At 38.4% G+C, this 23,630-nt stretch overlaps 4 protein-coding genes across 5 annotated transcripts; 2 read left to right on the top strand and 2 right to left on the bottom strand.

Annotated features, from left to right (window-relative positions):
- Nucleotides 1–33: 33 nt before the first annotated feature.
- dapp1 (dual adaptor of phosphotyrosine and 3-phosphoinositides) lies at nt 34–7,135 on the top strand. Its single transcript, XM_058386063.1, has 9 exons — nt 34–193; nt 1,502–1,624; nt 2,287–2,420; nt 2,512–2,642; nt 3,500–3,547; nt 4,356–4,418; nt 4,510–4,595; nt 4,886–4,973; nt 5,187–7,135. Exons 1-9 carry the CDS (start codon nt 132–134, stop codon nt 5,208–5,210), a joined length of 759 nt encoding a protein of 252 aa, XP_058242046.1. The 5' UTR covers nt 34–131; the 3' UTR covers nt 5,211–7,135.
- Nucleotides 7,136–7,291: 156 nt separating this feature from the next.
- On the bottom strand, nt 7,292–9,898 carry lamtor3 (late endosomal/lysosomal adaptor, MAPK and MTOR activator 3). The gene is made up of 7 exons (XM_058386065.1): nt 9,813–9,898; nt 9,587–9,624; nt 9,471–9,505; nt 9,186–9,244; nt 7,949–8,082; nt 7,804–7,867; nt 7,292–7,567 (listed from the first exon to the last, which is right to left on the bottom strand). Exons 2-7 carry the CDS (start codon nt 9,593–9,595, stop codon nt 7,494–7,496), a joined length of 375 nt encoding a protein of 124 aa, XP_058242048.1. The 5' UTR covers nt 9,596–9,624; nt 9,813–9,898; the 3' UTR covers nt 7,292–7,493.
- A 1,861-nt stretch (nt 9,899–11,759) lies between these two features.
- rrh (retinal pigment epithelium-derived rhodopsin homolog) lies at nt 11,760–15,411 on the top strand. Its single transcript, XM_058386062.1, has 7 exons — nt 11,760–12,017; nt 12,317–12,507; nt 13,219–13,318; nt 13,418–13,571; nt 13,829–13,997; nt 14,085–14,263; nt 14,375–15,411. Exons 1-7 carry the CDS (start codon nt 11,894–11,896, stop codon nt 14,478–14,480), a joined length of 1,023 nt encoding a protein of 340 aa, XP_058242045.1. The 5' UTR covers nt 11,760–11,893; the 3' UTR covers nt 14,481–15,411.
- enpep (glutamyl aminopeptidase) lies at nt 15,032–23,476 on the bottom strand. Of its 2 annotated transcripts, XM_058386061.1 has the most exons (21): nt 23,243–23,476; nt 22,326–23,098; nt 21,039–21,180; nt 20,761–20,889; nt 20,510–20,630; nt 20,164–20,318; nt 19,616–19,729; nt 19,373–19,507; nt 19,126–19,191; nt 18,966–19,031; nt 18,707–18,867; nt 18,434–18,513; nt 18,167–18,303; nt 18,013–18,068; nt 17,598–17,748; nt 16,449–16,522; nt 16,185–16,289; nt 15,924–16,097; nt 15,553–15,693; nt 15,286–15,367; nt 15,032–15,178 (listed from the first exon to the last, which is right to left on the bottom strand). In XM_058386061.1, the coding sequence occupies exons 2-21, from the start codon at nt 22,952–22,954 to the stop codon at nt 15,032–15,034; spliced, it is 2,865 nt and encodes a 954-aa protein (XP_058242044.1). In that variant the 5' UTR covers nt 22,955–23,098; nt 23,243–23,476. The 2 variants fall into 2 exon arrangements, with proteins under 2 accessions (XP_058242044.1, XP_058242043.1); XM_058386060.1 differs by having other exon boundaries at nt 22,326–23,476.
- Nucleotides 23,477–23,630: the final 154 nt, after the last annotated feature.

The raw sequence follows: 23,630 nt of genomic DNA, 5'->3' as shown, positions 1-23,630 counted from the left end.
TTGTCCTGTGGGCGTGGTTATTGCTGGGAGCGCGTCAGTGCTGCGGGTTCAGCTTCCCCTTCGCCGCTTTTAGTCTCTCCTCTGTTCTGCTGAAGAATCATTTTCTCAGTAAATCTGTCACTGAAGCCGGAATGAGTGTCTGCAGCTCCACATTCAGCGGATCAGAGGATATGGATGAGTTGGAGTCGGTTAGGTGAGTCGTGAATTTTATGAATAAATAACCAGTTCAGCATTTTCAGCGGCAGGCTGTTTTACAGAGACATCTGTGGGATGTGATTGAAGCTTTAAATCTTTTCACCTTTTAGACACTTCCACTATATATTACTGTATTGCTTTCAACTGAACAAAATCAAGATCATCAACACTAAACGCAGTTAGAGTTCCTCTAGTTAATGAATGTTGGACCCATTTGACCTACTGTGTACAAAAGGCAAGTTATGGTTGGTTAATCTAGGTTATTTACATGTCAGGCTTGTAGGTTTCATGCTGGAAAATACCAATGATGAAGATCTGCAGTATGAGGAAACGAGTCTCTCATTTCAGACACGCTCTGAAGAACACAGAGCTGTAAACATGTACTGGCGCCTGAGCTGATATCATGTGTATTTAAGTTCTTACAAATAAAAGTTGTTTTTAAAGGATTTGAGTTGCCACCATCTGTTAAACTACATTGTCACTGGTTTTATTTTAATGTTTTTGGTCCAGATCTCGTAGCACAGGTATTTCCCTCCCATTTCCCTTTCCATATCAGTTGATATGCCTCTGGATAACAAGGAAGTCTCGACTGATATGTTTTGGTGTGTGTTTTGGTGCGTGTTTTGGTGCCTTTACCTTTAATTAGGTTTTGTTTAATGTGGTTGTGTTAACCATCTGGCAGCATGGTGGCACATGTCTCCTCACAGCTCCGGTGCCCCAGTTCAAACCCGAGATTGGGTTTTCCTGTACAGTTTGTGTCAGTTCCTCTGGGTTCTTTGTTTCCTCCCATGTTTCAGGTTCTTCACTTAACCCACACCTCCTCTTTGGCTACTCTTAAGTCTATAAATGTGTGTGTGTGTGTTGTCTATTCCAACCTCACTACCCCAATGTTCCTGGGATAGACTGTGGATCTGCAGTCTATCCCAGGAACATTGGGGTAGTGAGGTTGGAATAGACAACACACACATTTATATATATATATATATATATATGTGTGTGTGTCTGTGTGTGAAAACATCTCAGAATTCAATACATTGTGTGTATTGAGGCAAGGATATTTGGGGGTAATGTGAATGAAAATAGCATTGAAAGTAAGATAATATGCTGATTTTTAACAATAGATATGATTCTACTATATATTTTTAAACATTTTTAACACATATTGTTTGAGGTTGTTATCTCTTCAACAAATGACCATCATTTGTCATTAGCGAAAGCAAAAAAAACACTCTGAATTTTGAGAGGATAAGACCAGCAATTTGTGGCTTATCTGGCTCATCTCTCTCTCTCTCTCTTTCACTTCTAGTTGGTACCATTATGATTTGTCTCGTCATGCAGCTGAAGCCCTTCTCTTGTCAAATGGGATAGATGGGAGTTTTCTGCTCAGAAACAGCAACAAGGGACCTGAATGTTTTGCCCTCTCTGTCAGGTTAGCTGCTTCTCTATCTCTTCTCCTGTGTCTAATGTTTGAATCAAACCTGAGATCTGCACATGTGGATTTATTTACCCATGTTACCTGTTTGTTTACATTTCATGCTGGTATTTGTACTAGAAGTCTTTGGAAGTCTGTTGGAGCGCACTGCCAATGACTTGGTGAACCTGTTGATGGGGAATGGAGCCTATTAGCTTTTCTTTGCCAGGCTCATGTTTACTGTTTGTGTTAATCGAGATGTTGAGATTTTGAAATGTAAATGAAACCACAGAACAAAAGAGCATTTCTGTGCATTGCATTCCTCTAAGTTTGGTTTTTGCCTAATACTTTTTTTCTGTTTCCTGTTAACTGTTTCAGTTCCCCCTTTTAAGAATTGTAATCTTATTATTAGCATGATTACTATTATCACTTAAGGTTAATGGAAATAAGCTTATATGAAAACTTATTCAAATCCTTGCTCATGCATCCAAGTGATTTAAATTGTGCTAATTATTTACTGGCAGAGTTTTAGTGTACATGTGGACTATGCTCTTTGCTTGACATTACATTTCAAAAACTATTAGTATTTAGTCCAGGCGTGAAGCCGAGGCCATCAACTTTTAAGTTTGTAACTTTAAGTAGCCCTTGTTAGAATAAATGTCATGGTTTAATTCAACCAGGGCAAAGGACTCCGTAAAGCACTTCCACGTGCAGCGGCAGAATGGGAGGTATTCTTTTGGATTCAATGAGTTTCCATCACTTCAAGACTTCACCAGTCACCTGGCCAATCAGCCACTGCTGGGCAGTGAGACAGGTTTGACACACACAAAGACACACAAATAAATCCTTTTAGTTTTGTCTGATTCTCTAACCTCCATTTCCTCACTGTTATTATTGTTATACAGGGAACCTGATTGTCCTGCGGTACCCATACCCCCGTCAGGTGGAGGAGCCATCCATTTACGAGTCTGTGTGTGTGCACACAGCTATACAGTCAGGACGCAGTGAAAGTGACTTGGTCCCCAGTGCTCCATCGGTACGGTAGCAGCGCATTAATGCATTCATACTGTTTGGCTGATTTATCATGTTTTTATGATGAGCATTCATATACAGTACTCCAAAGGTCAGTTTTGTTCTTTAAAAAAAATGACTGTTGGATTATAAGGAAACCTCCACCCTCAAATGCATTCGGTTTTTATGTTGAAATCTTTGTGGTGTTCTTAGCTATTTTGGTGCTGAAGTGTTGGCTGGTGCTGTATTGTCATTATTCTTGTAAGACGTTGGTGGTTGTATGCTTCTCAGCCATTATGGCGAGAGATTGCTAAATCAGTTACAGTGCCATATGATAAGAGGTTACAGGGCTTCTTTTCTCACCAACCATTGATGAGAAATCTAAAGTAGAAGTAGTGGAGAGAGCAGAAGTTGGACAAGTTGAAATGTAATTATAGGACACATTTTTTTTCTCATAATAGTGAAAGTATAATAGTCTACACATTAAAACTTAGAGACTATGGATAAGGAATTCATCTGGCTGAACATGTTAAATGAATAAAGTGTTGCTGCATCACTTGTTAAGTAGAGATGAAAGGGTAAATCCCAATGGTACAGTGGGACCTATCGATAGGTTATCAGACAGAATTGTTGGTAACATAAGAAATAGTTAATCAATAAGTGAAAATTGACCAAGATGTAGATAAAAGATGTTTAACTCAGATGTCATTACAAAATATATCTTGGATATCTCCGAAGACCACACAATCATTTTAAAGATTAATTTTCAGAATGTTCAGTTGAGTTTCTTAAGTAATAGAACTTTTTTATGATGCTGCTAATTAGGTAAATATCAAAACTAACCTGAAAATGATTCAAGATTCAGTGCTTTTTTTATTGCAGCTCGGCACAAAAGAAGGCTATCTGGTGAAACAAGGAGGCATCATAAAGGTATGAGTCAGTGTACATTTTTAACCATCTTGTACTTGTTTTTTTTTTTTAATGAGCAGCAACAATAATTACACTCCCCAGTCACTATATTATCAAACTGATCAACATATTCATACAGGGTAGGACCTCACCTTTGGTCTCAGAACAGCCATCCTTAGTGCAGGGTGTTGGGAAAATTGCTTAAATATTGTGGTCTATGTTGACGTGATAGCATCTCGTGAGTGCTGCAGACTTGATAGCCATAAAAAAACAGCCTATTGACAAAAAGCAGATTGGTTCCATGGATTCATGATGTCTCTAAAATTCTGACCCTACCATCTGCATGTTTTTCATCTGTCCAACTTTGGTGAGCTTGTGCACAACATGATCTCAGATTCATGTCCTTCTCTAACAGGAGTGTAACCTGATGTAGACTTTTACTTTAGCAGCCTACCTCCCTCAAGGTGCAATGTATTTTGAGATGCTTTCATGATGACTACAGTTTTAAAATTTCACTGGAACCTTTCTGGCAGGTCGAACCAGTCCATCTGACATCAGCAATGATGCCACAGGAAGTCACAGAAATAAATTTCTTCCCTAATATTGATGCAAATAATAACTAAAGTTTGACCTTTAAGTGCATGATTTTATCTCCTGAGCTGCTGTCACATTGAATTATTGCATAAATAATAATGATTCTAATAATAAAGTGGCTGGTGAGTGTATTTTCAAATAAATCTGTGGTAAATAATTAATACTAAGATCCCAAATTTTCTTAGATCCTTTGAGTACTTATGAGGTTTTTTTTTTTTTTTTTTTTTTTTTTAAGAACTGGAAACAACGATGGTTCACACTGAACAGAAATGAGCTGAAGTACTTCAAAGACAGAATGGTAAGTCTAAAAAAACATCATACGCTTAGACAAAAGTTTGTTGAAGTATGTAATTATTTCTGTGATTTATTTATTTGTTTGTTTCCGGCAGTTTCCGGAACCTATTCGGACCCTGGATCTGAGGGCATGCTCGGCCGTTCAGTTCGATTACAGCCAGGACAGGGTTAACTGCTTCTGGTAGGAACATTTTATATTCATGCTGTTTGACGTATTTCAGTATATGTTTGCTGTTTATTTCCTGTCTGTTAAACTCAAAAATGGGGAAGTGCAACTAGACGCACATCCATATAGGCAAAGAGGGCAGCATTTAGCTACCACTCGTTCTCTTCTTACCACCCACATTTACTAAAAAAAATACACAGTACATAATACTTTCCATAACAAAACAGAACTTTCCATAAATAATGTCTCAAAAAATCTTTTTTTATACATCTCTTAGTCATTATTTCCACTATTCTCTATTCTAGCCTAGTGTTCCCTGAGAGGACGTTTTATTTGTGCGCAAAATCAGGTGTGGAGGCTGATGAGTGGATAAAGATACTACGCTGGAAATTGGTAAGTGACCAGAAAACACCAATAATTATATATTAGGCATTCATTTAAACTGGTGTAGGATGTGTTTTAGTTACAGTGATTGTTTAAGAATAGAAAATGTTCAGTTTTTGTTAAGACAATTGTAAAAAAAAAAAAAAGAAATATCTACTTGTAACAGCTTTTTAATGTCTTTCCTGCATTGCCGAACAATCATTATACCCACCTCTTTTACAGTCACAGATAAGAAAAGGAAGATGATGGCCAGAATGTGGAAAAGATTAGAAAAAAAGGAACTACTGGGAGTGTGTGCTGAGAGCTGTTAGAAATGATCTAATAGGAGGAACTTAGTCAGAGTTCGGTAGCTGCTATAGGTTTGTATTTGCTCCTGAGGCCACTGCAACCTGTTGTGAAGGCATCATTGAGTTGTGTGAAGAATGTGTCTGTCTCAGATGTGACTTTGTAAGTCCTGACCTTCTGTTACACACACTACATATGGAGATGCTGCATTACAGCGATCAGATGAAAGAAGAGAATTTAGTCTAATGGCATTTACAAACTGAAGTCATTAATTAAGCTTTCCTCTGTGGAACCAAGAAGTGTACAGATGCATCAGTGCATTGCAAGGTATTGAAAAAATACTAAAACTCAGGAATTTAACTTGGTACTAAGTAAGAAATGTTAAGGCGCCTACACTGTTGGCTTCTACCTCAGTAAATGGTTGGTAGCAGGTCTTAAAAAATGATCAGTGTTTCAACTACAAGTTTTGGTTTTTATTTTGGTCCCCTTCAAAAGTATTGGAATGACAAGACTAATTCTTTTGTTTTTCTATACATTTGGCTTTTTTAAATGTAAAAATGTTAGCTTTTATTTCCTGGCATGCACATCTAAATTTGTTAAATAGCTTAGCACATAGAACCTTTTGTTTCTTATTGCTCAGAGGTGCCCTGTTAGATTGAGTTTTTAAACAATTAATAGCTCTGAATGTCTACTCTTGGTTTGAACCCTGGGGTTTGCCTGTGAATACTCCATTTGTGGTTTAATAGGATAAACCAACATCAAGCTGTCTATAGGAGAAAAGCAAGCACTGACAAACATTGTGAGAGCTGTGAAGAAAAGAAACCCACAACAAGAAGTCTACTTAAGTGAAGGAAAGCGTCCAAGACAACAAAAGTGGAAAAAGTGGAAGGTTTTAGACATTGCCATATCAGTCACCATACCTTAACCTAACTTAAGCTTAACTTAATTTCACCTCCTGAAAAGGAGACTGAAGGGTGAAACCCAACAGAACAACAATTGAAAGAAGCCATACAAACCTGGAAAAGCATCACAGATGTAAGATATATACAACCAAATATTAAATGTTATTTACATCAAGACTTCATATTCAGCATTTGATCTCAAGCCAAATGTCTTCAGTGTCTTGCAAAAACAAAAGAATTGGCCTTGCAGTTCCAATGCTTTCAGAGGGGAGTGTACGCTGCATCAACACTGAACATCAGACATATAGACAGATATTTAACACCATAAAACTACAGCTGGGATTTCAGCCAACAGTGACTTTCAACTTGTATTCTTTACTTGCATTTGAACAAACCAAGATGATGTCATTAACCCATAATATCTGCTGAAATGTTAAACATGGTGGTGGACCTATAATGACAAGGGCAGCTATAAGTCATGATATGAGTCATTAGTTAAGTCACATAATTGCTTTGTGAAGGAACATGAGGCCATTTTACCGGACCAGATGCACCAAACCCTGTTCTTCCCTATATTTGTTGCTAAATTTGTTTAGTTGCTTTGACACAAGGACATGGTTTTACATGGTCTCTTTATAGAATATTCTAGAGAAGAGTGTGTGAAAAAGATTAACATCTACTTTATTCATGAGGCAACAGTTAACATGTAAATTGTGCAATAAGAGCCTTCTACAAATTGTGAGCCTGCTACATTTATGGCATTTTGCAGACGTCCATATCCACAGCCACTTACATTTATCTCATTTATACCACTGACCATCTGAGGGTTAAGGGCTTTGCTCAAAGTCTTAGCAGTAGCAGCTTGGTCCTGGCATTTAAACTCACTAGTCCAAAGCTTTGACCACTGATCTAGCACTTCCACTTCTGCTCCTTATTAATATTATAGTGTTATCCACCATCGAGTGTGTCAGTTGGCATAATTTTGCATGACAGCAAAATTATGTAAAACATGAAGGAACGAACAAAGATTGTTGTTTACATACAAAAAAAAGATTGCCATGTTTACATTTCACCTCAATGCTGTTTTCTGACAATTTGAGATAAATGAATAAAGAAATAAATGGGTTTTGTACACCAAAGTCATAAACAAATTTATTAATTAGAAGAAAAATCAAAAATCCAACCAGACAGTGTTACATTCAAAAGGGAAACATACAGCATCAAGAGCAATTGACATGAAATCCAGGTTCACAGCCAACATCAATGTCCAAGGTGCATATGTATATGTGTGTCTTGATCATATCCAGGTACATGTTGCAGTAGTTATGTAACTGTCTGTCTTCTAGGCAACCTCAACCACCTGTCTTAGTTCCTCAATCAGTGGAACAAGCTCCTTCTCCAAACTGATGATTAAACCTAAAAATAACATTAGAAACTGATTCTCTAGCCATGTGACGCATATATCAGTGTGCATTGAAAATGGATTATTCAACTATGGAGTTAAGAAATGGTTTAAAAACAACCTTTGTATTAATACCTTGTGTTTTGAGTCACCGGGCAGTGTTTAAGCTAAAGTTGTAAAGTATTTCCAAATAAAATATTTATCTGTCAACTCATTAGCTGTCATTCACTCACTTCCTTGGCACTCTTACCTGTGTTGGCACTGCTGCTTGCGATGAAGCTGATCACTAAGGGTAATCGGTTAAATTGCACAATCTGAAACAAAAAACCCCAGAGACAACATTTAGCAGGTCATACAGAGGATTTTAACTAAATGAAGGCTGTGAGGCACAATACCTGATATGTGTTGTAGTAGCAAATGATGCTCTTATTTTTGGACAGGCCCAGCTTACTGCCTTGATCTGTGGCCAGTGCAAATGTTGAGAGAAAGCCTGGTCGTAGAGCATACTCTGGAGCATTGTCATTGGCAACTGTAGAACACAACCACATCGGTGACCCATTAAGCATAAATGGGAACTAAATCAAGCAACATTTATGATACTGTAACAAACACAAATACAACATATGGCTAAATGTTTGTGGACACCTGGCCATCACAGTCATATGTGGGCCTTCACGAAAAAAGATGGAAACGCATTACTGTATAAGATGTCTCTGTATGCTGTAGCATTGCAATTTCCACTGGAACCAGTGTTTCAGTACGACAATGCCCCTGTGCACAAATCAAGCTCCATTAAAACTTTGTGGGCTGTAGTTGGAGCAGATGTGTACTTGAGTGTCAAGCAAAGAGCTGTGACTTCAACCCTACTGAACCCCTATGGGATGAACTGGAACACTGACTGAAACCCCAGACCTCATCTGAAATCAGTGCCTGAGCTCACTAAAGTTCTTGTAGCTGAATGAGCGCAAAACCCCACAGACACACTTCAACATCTAGTGGAAACCCTTCCCAGAAGAGTGGAGGTTATTAACAGCAAAGGCTGGACTCGATATATACACCGATCAGGCAATAATATTATGAGCAGTGACCAGTGATGTGAGTAAGACTGATTATCTCCTCATCATGGCACCTGTTAGTGGGTGGGATATATTAGGCAGCAAGTGAACATTTTGTCCTCAAAGTCGATGTGTTAGAAGCAGGAAAAATGGACAAGTGTAAGGATTTGAGTGAGTTTGACAAGGGCCAGATTGTGATGACTGGATCAGAGCATCTCCAAAACTGCAGCTCTTGTGGGGTGTTCCCGGTCTGCAGTGGTCAGTATCTATCAAAAGTGGTCCAAGGAAGGAACAGTGGTGAACCGGAGATAGGGTCATTTGCGGCCAAGGCTCACTGATGCACGTGGGGAGTGAAGGCTGGCCAGACGCGCTAATGTTGCTAAACTGCTGAAGATAATGCTGGTCCTGATATAAAGGTGTCACAGTACATGATAGGTCAGGGCTTTTTTGGCCGCAAAAGGGGGACCAACACAATATTAGGTAGGTGATCATAATGTTATATATATATATGTGTGTGATGGTCAGATGTCTACAAATATTTGACAATATAGTGTATGACTAAGTGGTGTTTAATTACCTTTGATTACAGGAACTCCATCCCTGTCTGTTACTACTATTGCATGGAGGCCTTCAACCCTGATAAAAGAAAACAGGACATGTATTATTATTATTATTATTATTATTAGTAGTAGTAGTAGTAGTAGTAGCAGTAGTAGAAGTTGTATAGTAAGAGTATAACCCCTTAATAGTTTAAAAACTGATATTTATATAATACTATATTTGCAAGAGTTGCCAATAAGAAAGTCTAACACAATAAATAACACAAGTAAATAACAATAAATAAAAACACAACACAACTTACGTTGGCAGCTGTTTGTACAAGTACCTCTTCAAATCCTGAAAACATAATATCACACAATATCACATAATATACAGAGATCAGAGCACTACTTAATGTAAAAAGCCTATAACACTTACATCTGCCATGGTCAATACTAGCGTGTGTGTGTCTCTCCCTGTAACAAAACGCTTATTAACTTCGATATACAGACACTGACCACTGGTCAAGTATATCACAACACCTCAGTTAGCTGTCTTTGCAGCGCTTATAGATTTACATTACGTACGTTGTTACCCGACCAAATTAAAATGCATTCATGCAAATAATACATAAAGAATATAAGTCAATAAAAACTATCGTTACCTTTATTTGGGCCTTTATTGACGCTTTCTGCGTCGCCTTGTGTATATATCACATGACACACACTTCCGTAAGCGCAAGTTCCTGCTATTGAGAAATCGCTTCAGTGCGCCCTCTAGTGTCAGATTTGTGAATTTCAGAAATACACGGTATAACAAGAGGCAGACCTGCTGGTGACATGCATCCATCCATCTTCTGTTATCTAGGGGATCTGACATGTTCATTGTTTTATATTACACTGTTTGCTATAATCAGTTATTCAGATTGAGCAAACCTATGCAAAACAATTAAAAGCTACCTGTTATAATTAATAATAAAGTGTGTTGCATTTTGTAGTGTCTGCATCTTAACCAAAACAGACGAACGATAGATCGTAGACAGACAGACAGACAATCAATCGATTGATCGATCAATAGAAAGATAGACGACTGGATCAGGACATAGACAGATAGATATATAGATATACACACATACATATAAACACAAAACTATAAGACTAATGTTACTATCTATGTTGAGGTACACCATCCAGGCATAACATTATGACCACCTGCCAAATATACTGTTGGTCCCCCTTTTGCTACCAAAACAGCCCTGTCATGCACTGTGTATTCTGACACCTTTCTATCAGAACCAGCATTAACTTCTTCAGTAATCTGAAGAAGATAGTATAGTAGAATAGTAGAATAGTAGCTTGTCTGTTGGATCGGATCACACGGGCCAGCCTTCACTCCCCGTGTGTATCAATGAGTCTTGGCCACCCATGACCCTGTCGCCAGTTCACCACTGTTCCTTCCTTGGACCACTTTTGATAGATACTGACCACTGCAAACTGGGAACACTCCACAAGAGCTGCAGTTTTTGAGATCCAGTCATCACAATTTGTCCCTTGTCAAACTCGCTCAAATCCTTACACTTGCCCAATTTTCCTGCTTCTAACACATCAACTTTGAGGACAAAATGTTCACTTGCTGCCTAATATATCCCACCCACTAACAGGTGCCATGATGAGGAGATAATCATTTATTCACTTCACCTGTCACTGCTCATAATGTTATGCCTGATCGGTGTAAACTGATAATTAAGAACTTCTAATTTAATTTGAATTATTTAATTTAATGTGTGCAAGCCATATATAACATACAGGTAGATATTTAAAATCCTAGGAATTTTATTTGGCCTAAATTCTAATGGTGTTGATTATTCTTTTTTGTCTTTTAATCCCTGGTTGTTTAGACCAGCACTAATTCCATAGTGCTCCAGATGTTCCTAATCTGAAACTAATCTGGTTTAATATGACCATGCTTGTGCACCCGATCCATTTCTGTACATTTTATCCTACATATGGTTGAGGGAGCCAAGTGCCTGTTCAAGTCTCAAGTCAGGGGTCACCCTGGAAAGGGTGCCACACATACTCTCTCACTACTTTTTAGGAAACTAGAGTACTCTAGAGGAAACCCCTGAAGCACAGGGAGAACATTCATACCCCATACACAGGCTGAAGGCAAAAAAGTAACCTCCAACCATGGAGGTACGAGGCAAACATGCTAACCACTAAGCCACTGTGCCCCAGTTTGTGATGAGCAGAACTGGTAAAGTTGCTCTTGCTGGTGGAATTAATATGGGTTTGCTGATTGCTTGCAAGTATGCTGGTGACCAACTTTCCTGGTGTAAGTTGTTCTTTTTCCATCAAGTAAGGGTTTGTTATTGTGCTTGACTGTACTGATATTAAAGCTGAGAATGTACTGTTCTTCTGTCTTTTTTTTTAGATTGCTAGTCTTATGCAAGCATGAAAATCCTTCATGTGAGGATTAGAACAAAAACAATGAGCTCTTCAGTATTTGCAAACCAAAGAAAGAACTTAATCCTCCTTGTCGAATTCACGTCACTTACCTCAGTCACACAGTCACCCTGGCAACGTTCAGAGGGCCTAAACCCCCAACCCTCATCTCCAAACTGTTCCCTCTCTCCTCACACTTTCACTCCTTTCTGCTTGCTGGACATGCTGGAGGATGTTCTATTCATCCATGTGACCTGGGCTGGACAGTAGCGGCATCTGACCAGTGCTTTTGGAGTGGGATTGAATGTATTTTTCAGACATGGGACCCGAAATCCTAAATTCCTCAAACGAGGCTGTGAGCTTTGGTGGGAAAAGCGCCTTCTCGCAAATGGAGCACAACATTGTTGCCGGATACCTCATTGCTGCATGTAAAGAGTGTTTGTGTATCTGAGAGTCTGTAGAGAGTGTTAAATAGAGCATAGACCTGTGGTTAGACGTGTCTGTATATTTCGTGGCATTTATTTTAGAGGTTTTGGGGTTTTATATTTATGATACATGCATGATGTTCTAGATGTTGTAGAGCGTAGCTTATACAGTACCCAAACCTAACTTGCTGGATAGCTGGAACTAAATTCATACTTTTATGAAATGTTTTTGTATGAACCTGTCCAATCTTTCTTTCTTTCTTTCTTTCTTTCTTTCTTTCTTTCTGCCTGTCTGTATGCAGGTGTGGTCAGTTTGTCCAGTAACCTTGTGGTGCTGATTATGTTTGCAAAGTTTAAAGAACTGCGTAATGCCACTAATGCCATCATCATTAATCTGGCTTTCACTGATGTTGGTGTAGCAGGCATTGGTTACCCCATGTCTGCTGCTTCTGACCTGCATGGCAGCTGGAAATTTGGGCACACTGGTTGCCAGGTTTGTTGCAATATTTATTTGACTGATGACATATATGCTGAAATCAAAGAACTGATCGTTATTATCCATGTGAAGATCTTTTATGGACCCATAATGATTATATTTTATGTATTTGCCACCCTTGATTGTGTGCAGAGTTGGATGCAGGTAACTTTTCATGTGTGTAGAACATAGAACAGCAAGTGAGGCTAATCTGAGAAATTAGCTTGCTCTTTAAGAGTTGCTGGCTAAGAATGCTCATAATATGTTTTATTATCACGAGGGGCGTAAGCATGCATCGTGACATGATGCATTGTAATGCAAAAACTGTGATGATGTGGTGTGTTGAAATGTATGACACAAATCTTGACTCAAATCAGCATTCTATTAATTGAGCAAATAATGCAGTTACACTGTTTGAACACTAGAGGTCCCAATCAGCAAATCATAGATAACCTGTGGAGTTAATGAGAACCATCTGCTCTTGGGAAGTGACTGACAGCATATTTCAAAATGCTCATGAAATCTTTATTTCTTATATTATATTTCTTAAATTATAATTATATATTAAGTTTTATTTCTGGGTTAAAATGACGTCTAAGTCGCAAATACTTACTTTGGTCAGTCTATCCTGTGCCTGTTTTAACTATACATTGATCACTGAGCTAATTAATTTTTTGTGTATCTAATCATGATTATTGACTATGTAATCTATTGATTTCTCTCTTGTAGATCTATGCTGCCTTAAATATATTCTTTGGGATGGCCAGCATTGGACTGCTTACTGTGGTAGCCATTGATAGATATATAAGCATCTGCAGACCTGATATAGGTACGAACATACATGTTTTCCAGAGTTTTTTTCATGGTTTATTTATATACCCTTTTTTTACACTGACTCGACTATATTGTGCTTTTCTCATGCTTGTAGGCCAGAAGATGACTACACACTCATATACACTGTTAATTATGGCTGCATGGCTCAATGCAGTGTTCTGGTCTGCCATGCCCACCATAGGTTGGGCTAGTTATGCTCCTGATCCAACTGGAGCCACATGCACCATCAACTGGAGGAACAATGATGCGTGAGTTGCCCTCATAGAGACATCAGCTCAAAACTCATCTCTTTAGCCACATAGCCAATGATTCAGCTTACACCGGTGTCAGCTTTCTGCTTTCTCTGCTCAACTCTATTTCATTGCTGTGACGTTTCATTATAGTCCTAGGAATCGTGATACTATTGTGCTACAACTGTGCTTTACCATCATTCCTGTCCATCTTAATTCGAACCTCAACTATTTTATGTTTGTGTTTATTTTTTTTTCTCCCTCTGTCCCCTCAGGTCCTTTATCTCCTACACGATGGCTGTGATTTCTGTTAATTTTATCATACCGCTATCGGTCATGTTCTATTGCTATTACAATGTTTCAGTCACTATGAAGAGGTACAAGGCAAGCAACTGCCTGGACAGTATTAACATTGATTGGTCAGACCAGATAGATGTAACTAAGGCAAGCAATTTTTTTTGTATTACAATGTAATTAATGTATCTTCATTCTGTTGTTGGTGTTAGCTTGATATTTAACTATGGTTTACAGATGTCTGTTGTGATGATTGTGATGTTCTTGGTGGCCTGGTCACCATACTCTATTGTGTGTCTTTGGGCATCGTTTGGTGATCCTAAAATGATTCCTGCACCGATGGCCATCATCGCACCACTCTTTGCAAAGTCTTCCACCTTCTACAACCCCTGCATCTATGTTATCGCCAACAGGAAGTAATGTCAATCTAACTTGCTCAGTGCTCTGGAACATGAATTCTTGCTAAAGAAATAATTGGAAGCAGGTCATGCCAACATTTCCATAACCATTTGTTTTGTATGCTTAAGGTTCAGAAGAGCCATCATGGGGATGCTGCGTTGCCAGACCCGACGACACGTCACCATCAACAACCAAGTTCCTATGACGATCTCACAACAGGCTCTTAACCAGTAACCTCTGATAATGCTGACAAACCCCATCATGTCCTCTGCTCAGCGCTGGGCGCTGATAGTACCTTGCATTGTTATAGCAGAATAAGATTTGAAGGAGATTGGTTGCCACTTGATAAAAGTTAAACATTGCGTTATGTGAAGAGACTGAATTTCAGGGTGGAAATGAACTTTGCTTCATCATCATAGAAATTCTAGTAAGGTCCTGACACAAGAATTGTGATCAAATGTTTGACTGTTATTTTACTATACTACACTAAATGTTTTATAATACATATAGTGTATAATAATTATTTTACTAGAATACACTAAAAATACCATAGAATGATGATGATATAACTTAATCATATAACTCTAAATCTTTTTAGAACTATTTTAGTTCAACAAAACAGCACTTAAATACGATACAACAAATGTGCTTGTTATGATTAATCATGACTGTGGGTTCAAGAGTTCAGTTGCTCTCAGTCCCTCAAGTTTAGTTTCATAGGGAAAAAATTCTGAGGAGAACAGGGGAGTTATTTGATTAAATGTGTGTTTAAATATGTGATATGGTTAAGACACGTTGTGTTGCAGCCAGGAGTTGATCTCGTCTTGGTTGCGATTCACCCACTCAATATTGCTTTTCACTCTCTCCAAAGCCTGTTTTCTGGGTGTCTCTCCTGCTCCAGCATTTGGGTGTAGGGCAAAAAAGTGTTCCATCTGAAAACAGAACAAATGAAGGAATAAACAAACAAATAAATAAATGAGTGCATTTATTAGTAGAAATCATCAGGATATAAGCATAAGTGTGTGTGTGTGTGTCTTACCTTCCACAGCTGCAGCTCTGTGTTGTATGACGTACTGATTCTGTTAAGCAGACGTCCCAGGTTCCTGTCCGTAATTGTGTACCTAAAACACATAAGATACCGCAAGATAAACACCAGCTGATAACACGACGTGTATCTACTCTACTTATCTGTTGTTTGATAGCTGTGTTTAATGACACATCACACCTATGATTTACAGGGTGTGTTAACAACATTATTTGTAATTTGAATTCTAAATTGTTCGCCATCTTGTTCTGACACACTCACCTTTTCACTAGGTAGTCCCAGTTAAGAGTGACCCAGTCCCAAGCCATGCTCTCACCATACTTGTTTAGTGATACATATCGCACCAGAGTAAACAAATCTTGACTCCTCACAATGGTCTCATTCTTAGAAGCCTCAAGCAGCCTGAGAAAAAAAAAAAAATTGTAGGTGTCTGTAGATCATTTGTCAAGGATATACTTTCCTGATGCTTGCAACATTTGCAGGAAGCCATAGATTAGAAATGGAAAGTCAATGACCGCAATAGAGGTGATTTACATTCACGTCATAGAACTACCCCTGTATTGTCCTTAGTAATTTTATCTGAAGTAACTCTTTATATTGCCCTCTTATGTAATTTTTATTGAATGTTTTACCTGTTGAGGAGTGAAACGTTTTCTATAGAAGCCAGGCCATAGAGCAGCTTGTCTTTTTCTTGGGCGAGTGTAGCACTGAGGTACCTCTGGAACATTATCTCCCAGCTTTGCTCTTTTCCTGAATTCTTCATTCCGTATCGGTACACGAGTAGCCTGAGATTCACTGGTACACTGCTGCACTCACAATGACAAAAACTCCTGTTCACTTTACTTATTTTGCAACTTCTAGACTTGATTATATTTTTGTATCATTGACTGTACCTCATTTCACCGTTAATCCACTTTTCAAAAATCTCAGAAGCCTGAAAGAGAGTCTCTGTATCACTCATCTGGCAGGCAATGCTGAGAACCGTCTCCCTCAATAGCCTATGCAAAATAATGACAACACAATTAGAATGAATATATATATATATATATATATATATATATATATATATATACTAATGTTTACTCTGCAGATATACACAGAGTATTTGTACATCAGTCTGTTGAGTTTCTTTCTGCCAAGTTTCTTTCAGCACATACCGCTGAGTTTGGCTGCCCACATCGTCCCAGCCCAGCTCTCTAGAGATGTTTTGTACATGCTGACGAAAAAGTTTCTAATCATGGATAAGTGAAAAATTTCATTAGAACAAGAATGCATATCATGTACTTACACTGGTTAACTTCTACATCATGAATCTTCAGTCCTCACAGAAAGTATTAGAATGGCAAGACTGATTCTTTTGTTTGGATGTTTGGATTTTGATCAAAAGATGAATATGAGATGCTGGATCAGAATTTCAGATTTAATTCCCTGACCTTTACAGCTAGATGTATTAAACAACTTAGAACATGGCCCCTTTGTTTGAACCCACCCATTTTTAAGCAAATAAAAAAAAATACTGGAACATGAAAATACTGTTTCTTGTTGCCCATATGTGTCTTTTTAGATTGAGTGTTTAAACTATTTTAAAGTTCTTTCATTTCTAGGTTTCAGATTTGGGTTCACCAATAAAAAATAAGCCAAAATGGAGATCAGAAACATTGTGAACTGGGAGGAAAAACTCCAAAGAAGGTCATCAGCAACAACCACCACCACAGGGAAAAGGAGAAAGTGTCACAATCCACCATTTGAATAAAATATATAAAGCTATAGTGTCTGTCAATTTACAGAGAAATGCATCCAATCTATTTGTGAGGAACAATGAATTAAACACACTGCTAACACAACAAAAGAGCTTCATTTGGGGAAAAATTGGACAACAAACAACACCTGAAAGAAGGTGCAGAGCAAACCAGGAAAAGCATCACATAAGAAAAAGGCAAGGGTTTGGTGATGTCACTGGCTTGATGTGGTTATTACAAGTAAGAAATATACAATCACATATAAGTGTTATTTACTTTAATTATCCTTAAGTATCAGTTCCTGTATTTTGCTCACCTAAAAATAGGTTGATCACCACCCCAATTGCCATGTTCTGATTGGTTTTAACATTTCTAAACATAAATATCGAGTAAATAAAGCTACATTTCTGATCCATAATATCAGATTCATCATTTCTTTTTAAACCCAAATTATTGCAAAAACAAATTTATCAAATTGGCCTTGCCATTCCGGTACACTTTCAGAAAGGACTATATATATTTTTACTTCAACAAAAATGCATTGTGATTTTTGCCTGAGAGACTTACCTGAAATTTGGGATAGAGTATGGAGTTACTTGCCAACATTTCCCTCACATAGGCCATTGATGATTCAACACGGTCCCACACAATATACTCTGTCTCATTGGTCAAGTACTTGAGTAATTCAAAGGTTTTATTGTAATGAACTACATCTGCCCTGTGAAAATATATTGTTAAAAGAAATTACAAACTATGCATTTAAACATTTAAGTACAGTGAAATTAAGTATTCAGTAACCATAAATATCGCCCTGCTCTGGGGCAGCTCATATCAACGAGCTAAAAGCCATCACTGGCTTGATACTCTAAATAAAATCACTAATTCATCATTAATTGTCAAACTGATGATATATATTATTTTAGCCTTCTCATCTAGTATCACTACCAGCTGCCACTGGCCTATTTTCGATGAATAAGTGTACCTTGCTAAAGCGAATACATCATCAATATAACTGCTTCTGTCTGCTGCATCGAAGACCTGCAATGAAGCCATAAAAAACATGCAATTCAGAAACCTTTATGAGTGCACATTATCACAGCCATAAGCATTAAATGAGGTATAAACACAGGAAGTACCAGGTGGTCTGTAAGCAGCTGCTGGCTGATGGTAGCCCATATGTCGTCAGGATGATTGACACGGTAAAAGCCCATGTGGTTGCTGTTAACTTTGATGAGTCCATCAGTAGCAGGGGAGTAGTTTTTAATAATTAACACTGAAGGAAAAAAGATAAAGGGGCAATTTTTCCAAAAGATGCTTAATCCCCAGTTTTACAAATTTAGATAATGATATTATTCAAATTAACTTGATTCTGAAATGAAATGAAATGGTTTTTATACGAGTACCTGCTTGTTCTTTATCAAACAGTTTAGTACCATTTTTATGGGTGAGTGAATTCCACTGCACTGGAATACTCCACTTGTAGCTGTGAGAGAGATCACTCAGTCAAGAACAATCTCTGAGAGGAGAGTACTGGCTCTGAGCTGAAGGTATGGTGTTGTACTAAAATGATGTAGCTTGAGATTTTCTTAGATTTTGACAAAGACATTATTTATGCCTTATTTGGTAAATGTATAGACCCAGAGATTAAAAAGACATAAAGAGGTAAACAGACTCACCCCAGAGGAGAGCTGGGCTGAGTTGGGTCTGCATTAGGATCCAGGAGGAACCTTTTCTGGGTGAGTTTAGCCTCTGTTTTTGTATTAGTGAGACTCAGCACTGGGTAACCCATCTGTTTAGTCCATGTATCCATGACAGCTGCTACAGGCATCCCACTTACCTGATATGAAATACATTCATGTTTATTAGAAAAACAAAGAGGTTGCTCCAAAAAAAAAACCCCAATATTTCATTTTTTCATTCCCTTCAATAAATTACCTCAGCCTGGGCATTCCAAAAATCTGATGTCTTGGCGTTCTGGAAAGTGAAGCTTTTCAAGTATTTCTGTTAAAAGTAATACGGAGTTGGAGATACATGATACATTGATAAGACACAGTTAGATGTACTAGACATGACAAAATACATTTTTAAAGATTACCCGACAGCCATCTCTAAAGTTGTTTCGGCCTATCCAGTCCTCCAACATTCTCAAAATAGATGCTCCCTAAAATATAGATAGCAGGTCAACACAAGGACACTGTTTTTTATTTCAATGATGCATTCTAGAAAGTAACAAAAATCCTACGAATTTGTTACAAACTTTTTTTTATCACTAATCACAATGGTCAAAGCTCTAAGAAATGGCTTTAACCAACAACAGCTATGAAGCCATGGCATAAGCATACCTTGCTGTATGAGATGGCATCAAACACAGAAGTGATTTCTGAAGGGGTGGACACGTCAACAATGATGGGGTGAGAAGTGAGGAGTGCGTCATCAACCAAGACAGGAAATACATCATCAATGAGCATGATGTCACGCTAGTCAGAAGAAAAATAAATGTTAAAAGCAAATGTTTGTATTTAATCAGCATTTTCCGAAATGTATGACATTTAGTTGTGTTTATTATTGTAAATGTTCAGGCTCACCATTCCCCAACTGGGCTCAGCCTCCTCCACTCCCACATACTCAAAAAAGCTGGCAAATCCCTCATTCAGCCACAAGTCATCCCACCAGTCCATCGTCACAATATTGCCAAACCACTGCAGGTACAATGAATACAATCATATAGTAATCAAGGGCAATTAAGTTTATCTAGAATCAATATACCATATCAGACTTGCGTTTTGAATTAGCCATTAAAGGGACTGGAAACTTTCATAAAAGAGATAAAAACTAAGGCTTTGGGTGTTTGTAAATGGCTTGGTTTTCATCCAAGTGCATCATTGCCAGAAATCTCTGAAAATTAGATTGTTTTATGGATGCAGATTGTTTGGAACACCCTTGAACCTGCATATAAAATGCTTATCAGTGTTCTGGTGTGATACAAAGGTCATAACCAGGGGTGGCTGTGCTCATCAGGGATAAATGAGGCTTTTATCATAAAAGACCTTGATAACTGACTGTGTAACTTACGCGACGCCACCTTCTAAAGCATTCTTTTTAAAGGTTGTTATATGATACTTGAGTCATTAACCTGGTGCACAAGTTCATGGGCAATGACACTGGCCACGCGTTGCTTATTATAAGAGGAAGACTCCTTCTCATCATACAGCAGGTTGCTCTCTCTGTAGGTGATCAAACCCCAGTTCTCCATCGCTCCTGTCCCAAAGTCTGGGATTGCTATTTTATCTGTAATAGGAAATTACACTGGTTTGTTTTGTAGCTGTCATGGCATGTCATGGAGAAATTCATGACTAAAATTGTTCAATACACAAAATGTAATGTAAACAAATGAAAGTGTCATATGTTGTTTTAACTGAAGGAAACATTCTAGGTATACTGCATATACTGTATAATAAATATATGTGTATCTCTATTACCAAGTTTTGCAATGGAGTATTCCATGTCAAAGTATTCTTCAAAATAGTCAAAGATGATCTTAGTGACATTTGCAGCATATTCAGCAGTATGGATCTGTGAAGGCTGAGCGTAGATCCTAAGCTGCAAGGTAAAAGGAGAGACTAGACAGGACCTTCAGAAAACTCCCACTCCCATGAGCAGGCTTTTACTTTTGTCTTGGATAGAAACATAAACACTGCAAACACTGATGCTTGAAGTAGAGTGTACTTACTGGAATGTTTCGTTTAGAGACCCTTTGCACGTAGGCAAACTGGTGCACTGCAAAACACACCAAGTAGGTGCTCATCTTTACTGATGTATTAAAAGTGGTTATTTCCTTGTTGTCAGAAACTGACACACTCTGTTAAAGAAACATGTAAAAGTAAAGGTCAGTGAATTTAAGAAGTCAGGCTTCTTAAATATTGTGAGGTAAGGGAACGTGAATGGGCCAAGATATGCATACACACATGTATTATACAAACATATAGTACACACACAATTACAGCATACCTCCACTGGCATGTTGGACAAGGCACCATAAGCCTTGTCATGGGTGATGGAAATTTTGAATGTGGCTTTCTTGTTTGGCTCATCAAAACAGGGGAATGATTTACGAGCATCGGTGGGTTCGTGGTCTGTGGCTGCAATTTTTCTGTAAGAGAACATTAGGATCTTGTAAAAACCCAACACTTTGTTTATATTTTCTTCTACAGTTCACCAAGTGGAGAGCACTCCCTCACACTGACACTTTTTGTATTAAAGTCCCCTGGAAATGAATTTAGACTTTAAATTAATCTTAGGGTCTGTGGTTCAGAATAAACAAAGTGCAGCAGAATAAATTTAGATGATTTTAGACAGATGCTATGTTTTAGACACAGAAGTGATATTTAAGGATATACTGTTGTTTTGAGCTACTGCTACCATTAAAGTGCACAAGTCATGTATTATTATCAGGTTTTAAAACTACTGACCGAAACAAGCTGGGAAAAAATGCAATAATAGGTAATTACACCTCTGCTTTAACACCTTACACAGCAAAATGGCATCCATTATGACAGTTTTATATGTAATCTATATAGATTTACATCCCACAATTAATACAAAAGTAAACTGTGTATTGTAAATACCTGGTTAGATATTTCTGAGTCTAGTTAGTCATTTGCTTGTTCTATGAAGTCCCACCCCAAAATTTCTCTTCGAATTTGTGTAATTCACACATGCTTAATGCTACTCATTGTGAAATGTAAGTTCACCTCAGCCGTTTCACTACACAAAATGTACAAAAGATTAACTAAGCACATTATTTTGGAACAATCCATTGGGACCCTTTACTGTTTGCGGTGTTTCCCCTGGAGCCTATAACTCATTCTGCTGTCGTTCATGTGTGGTCTTTTCTGTGATCTGTGCTGTGATCTTTGCACTTAAACACTAATGGTCTTGTAAGGAATGCGAAAGCTGTCCCTAAGCAGTTGCACAGACGTCTGTTTTCACAATATTAAAAAACTCAGATGTACTGTTACATGCTAAAAACACACTAATCACATGCTATGTTAGAGAAAAGGAATTCAGATTTATACAATTCTGGTACAAAGTGTAAGGAAGGGTGATGACTACAGACTGTGGTTCATTTAATCAATGCGATAAAGCACAGTTGTGAAATTTTTTGGGTTATTAGATTTCCCCCCACACTATGAAATAGTAGCTGTGTCGACAGTAGCTTGTTTGTTGGAACCAACGCATTTATACAGTATCATCCTACATTTCCCACAACAGAGACGAAAAAGAAACAGCACTGACTTGACTACTCCATCCTCAACGTAGGTCGTCTTGTAGAAACCGACGAGAGAGCCGTTCAGCCAGCCCTGGAACTGCAGAGTGAGGATGTAGTACTCATCTGTGCTGGTGGCTCTTAGTTCCTCTGTGGCCTCCACGACTACATACTCCTGTGGAGTGTACTCAAAGCAACTCTTCAGCCTAATGGATGTGGTACCACTTGGGCCCTTGAGCTCCAGAGTGGGCATAGTTGATACATATGTCTCTCGAATATGTAGCCATAGGTGCGTGCTGGCCTTGGCCAGAGTCAGATGAATGGCCACACTGCCAATATAAACATCTGTGTCGAGGTTGGGCTCCAGGTGCAGGTCGTAGTGGATTGGTGTGATGTAGTCAGGCAGACGAAAATTGGTCCAGCCACCACTGGTACTGTTGGAGGGTTTGCAGGGGCCCCTGTCCGTCACCGGGTTGCTCGTAGTTGGGGGTGTTGGCGTTGGCTTGGTACTCTCATCAGTAGAGGAGGTTTTCTGACTCAGGCCAACCCCAAGACCCACTGCAACTCCTGTCACTATCACAGCCAAGCATATCAGAGCAGCGTGCTTCCCTCGAATGCAGTAGCTTTTCTGTTTCCCTTCCATATCAAACACTTCCATGGTGTGCAGTCAGAAGCTGTTACTCACCTCAGCTCAAAAACTCCCTCTGTTATATGGTCATACACTCCACAGATATCCTCACTTACTTCCGTCTCCCTCCCAGAAGAGAAAGCAGCTGCGACTGGGTATCTCAGACTTTTCCAGCTGTGTAAAGAATACACTCACACTCATTCATCAAAATCTGTCCACAAAATGTGCATATAACTGCAGGACATGCAAGACAGAGATTACAAAACAGCAGGGTTTTCCCAAAGATGATAATTTAAATGTTTGTAAGACCACAAATACTTGTTTTGATCCAAATGTCCAAATTTTTGCTGAATGATGTTCACCGCTGAGCAACAGCATTGACATAGGCAGCCAGATGCCCTGTAGTCCATATCCTCATCAAGTTAGCCATCAATCTATGCAAGTTAATCAACAATCGAGAGGAATGATCACAAACTCTGAATAAGAGGGAGAGGGAGAAAAAGAGGTAGGTTGGGAAAATAGAAGGAAAGAGAGAAGAAGAATGAGAGAATGGAAAAGAAAGTGAGTAAGAGGAGGGGGCTTAAGGGAGTGGCAAAAATAGTTGTGTTCTCTTGAGCTTTACACTCGTTTAGAGTGTGACCACTGGTATTATCACAGTCCTACAGGTGGCATTTGAAGAAGAATTTACAAATAGTCAAACTGACAT

The sequence above is a fragment of the Hemibagrus wyckioides genome, linkage group LG03 (assembly GCF_019097595.1).
Source record: "Hemibagrus wyckioides isolate EC202008001 linkage group LG03, SWU_Hwy_1.0, whole genome shotgun sequence".
Taxonomy (NCBI): Eukaryota; Metazoa; Chordata; class Actinopteri; order Siluriformes; family Bagridae; genus Hemibagrus; species Hemibagrus wyckioides.
The sequence above is the reverse complement of the archived record's forward strand: the minus strand, read 5'-3'. Positions and strand labels throughout refer to the sequence as shown.